Consider the following 2,500-nt stretch of genomic DNA (forward strand, 5'->3'; position numbering starts at 1 on the left):
AAAACCTCTCGGTGCAGAATAGAGAACTAACAAACTCAACCCAGATATCATGACGAGTCTGGGAATTGAACCTGGGGAACATTGGTTTGCGGAGGCAGTGTGGCCAAGCAGTTAGGGCGCTTGCCTTGAGATCCGGAGATCCCGGGTTCAAGACCCGCTCTGACCACTCGCTGAATTTGTTCTTGGTAGTCCCTGGTTCAACTTCCCAGCTGCACTTGTAAATACTGTAGCCAACTGGTTTGCCTCCGGCCAGTTGGGATTATTAACAGTTGTTGTTGTTGTTGTGTTCTGTTGTTTTGTTGATTGTTTCATTTGCTCTGAAAAGCCCCTATGGGGAGCAGTCAATTAAGTATGTATTGTATGTATTGTATGTATTGTATTGTATGCATTGGTGGGAGACGAGTGCTCTCACCACTGCGCCATCCTTGAGTGCTTGTTGCAAATCAGCAAATCTTTCGTAGTTTTATATTAAACCTTATTCTAAAAGCTTTCTTTCTTTCTTTCTTTCTTGTATTTCAGTCTTTGGATCATCAAGGCATTACATTTAAGCAGAATGACTTGAAATCTATGAGATCAAAGAGCCTTATTAATGAAATAGAGACTATTTATGATGAGGTATGTTGGTCAAGACTTGTTAATTTATTGTAGGACTTCTTATCAGGACGCAGAGTTTTCCTGGGGCACCTTTTTCAGGTGTTTTTCAATGTTTAAAAAGGGCTTGTCTGTTTTAATTATATACAGGGGATAAATTCTGGTGTCATGTGCAGTTTGGGGTTAAATTGCTTCTCAATTTTTAGCTTTCCCGCACACAGTCCAAATTGTACAGTTTGATTGTTATAACCTTTTCGGCTAGTCTTGGAAGAAGTAGTTTAGTTGCTAGCAAATTTTGAGGGATTTTGGCTCTTGTGATTGACTCGTTGATCGTCTCTCTGTAGTTGGCTTAAGGTGTAGCGGTCTCCCAGTCTTTTTTTCATAGTTCATTACTTTATCGCGTTTATCACATCTCTGTAGTTGAACATAAATAAGTAACAAAACAACTGAGTAACAAAACAACCATGGCTCGCGCGTGGACATTTTCGCGTGCTTGGTGTCGGCTACGTGTAATTACGTCGAGTTTTGATTGGTTTACCGGATTGTTTCCATCCTTTTTGATTGGCCAAAGTAATTACTTTGGTTTTGGTTTTACGACACTCGATCGAAACTCACTCTAGATACATTGATTGATTGATTGATTGATTGATTGATTGTTTAGCGACAAGAACAAGCTGCAGAAGGTAATGGGGATGCCACAGGGCCCCACTTGATGTACACCTATCAGGACAAGTCTATACTGGATGATGCAGCTGGACTTATTGTTCACCACATGAAGAGGCAAACCAGTATCCATAAAGAGGATAAAGCCAGGATTAAAGTGCTTCTGCACTACTTCTTGCCAGACCTCTTTTTTGCACCTAGAGGTGAACTGAGTGATGATGAAGACTCTGTAAAGGAACTCAATGGTCTTGGTGAGTATTCAGAAACGAGAGTTTTTTTATTGGCAGCTTTTTACGGCACCCACTTTTGTTTTAAATGGCTTTCATTAATTTTTTTTTCCAATTTTTTTTTAAATTAGGCAAACCTGAACTGACCAATGGATTACCAGAAGCTGAAGCGGTGAGAGTAATTTTGGACTTAACAACTACACAGCCATAACCTAATTTATTGCAGACAGAAATTCTATATATTCAGTTTATGGAGGACACTCTAAAAGGGTCCTCGATGAATGTTAGTTGCCAATCTATCACAACCTGACAATACATGGTTGGCATGTGATCCCATACTGTCATCAGCTGGGGTGGCCTACTTTCAAACACTTCTTACACACAGAAAGCTTTGCTGCGTACTAGAAAAACATATGCGTCTTTTACTAATCCAGAAGGGGATTGTCTTCTGGTCTAAATGTTCTCTTCATCTTTTGACAGGATGATGCTTACAACTTAATATATGTAAATAACAATTGGTATCTACTCTTCAGGCTTCATCAGGTGAGCCAATGTCATTGAATGTCTTCGTAGCACCTTGAGCTTGTTGCTGTGCCTGGTCTTCCACATATAGTTAGCTAGATTACTCAACAATAAACCAGTAAACCTGTGTTTAATGAGACAAGATCCCATCTCACTTACCTCCACAGTGAAACAAGGACACTATTGATAATGATCATTATTATATGGACGGGAGCGTTTTACTATTGAATTTAAATACTCCTAGAATCAATACGACCGGTACATCCGGGAACCGAGTGGCGTATTTTCCGTATGTAACACGAGTGGTCATATTGAGCAACGACGTCACGATTCCCGCCTTTTTTTGCTTGTATTAACGGGGCTAGGTCACGCAATTTTAGGCACTTTCAGTACTGATCGAATGGTCATAGAATTGACTAAAATATCAAAATAACTGTTCAAAACTATAGAAGAACTCTAACAAAACACGGGGAAGCCAAGAAGGGACATGGATGGAC

At 40.0% G+C, this 2,500-nt stretch overlaps 1 protein-coding gene and 1 long non-coding RNA gene across 4 annotated transcripts in view; one reads left to right on the top strand and one right to left on the bottom strand.

Moving 5' to 3' along the window:
* The window catches only part of LOC138007518 (uncharacterized), a 318,730-nt gene that overhangs the window by 251,994 nt on the left and 64,236 nt on the right, over nt 1–2,500 (bottom strand). The window lies entirely within an intron of this gene.
* The window catches only part of LOC138007511 (paired amphipathic helix protein Sin3a-like), a 37,812-nt gene that overhangs the window by 23,659 nt on the left and 11,653 nt on the right, over nt 1–2,500 (top strand). For all 3 annotated transcript variants that reach the window (XM_068854476.1, XM_068854478.1, XM_068854477.1), the window contains exons 23-26: nt 520–615; nt 1,253–1,505; nt 1,613–1,653; nt 1,962–2,024. In XM_068854476.1, coding sequence (XP_068710577.1) covers nt 520–615; nt 1,253–1,505; nt 1,613–1,653; nt 1,962–2,024 — 453 coding nt within the window. The remainder of the gene's footprint in view (nt 1–519; nt 616–1,252; nt 1,506–1,612; nt 1,654–1,961; nt 2,025–2,500) is intronic.

Source organism: Montipora foliosa, chromosome 6 (assembly GCF_036669935.1).
Source record: "Montipora foliosa isolate CH-2021 chromosome 6, ASM3666993v2, whole genome shotgun sequence".
NCBI lineage: Eukaryota > Metazoa > Cnidaria > Anthozoa > Scleractinia > Acroporidae > Montipora > Montipora foliosa.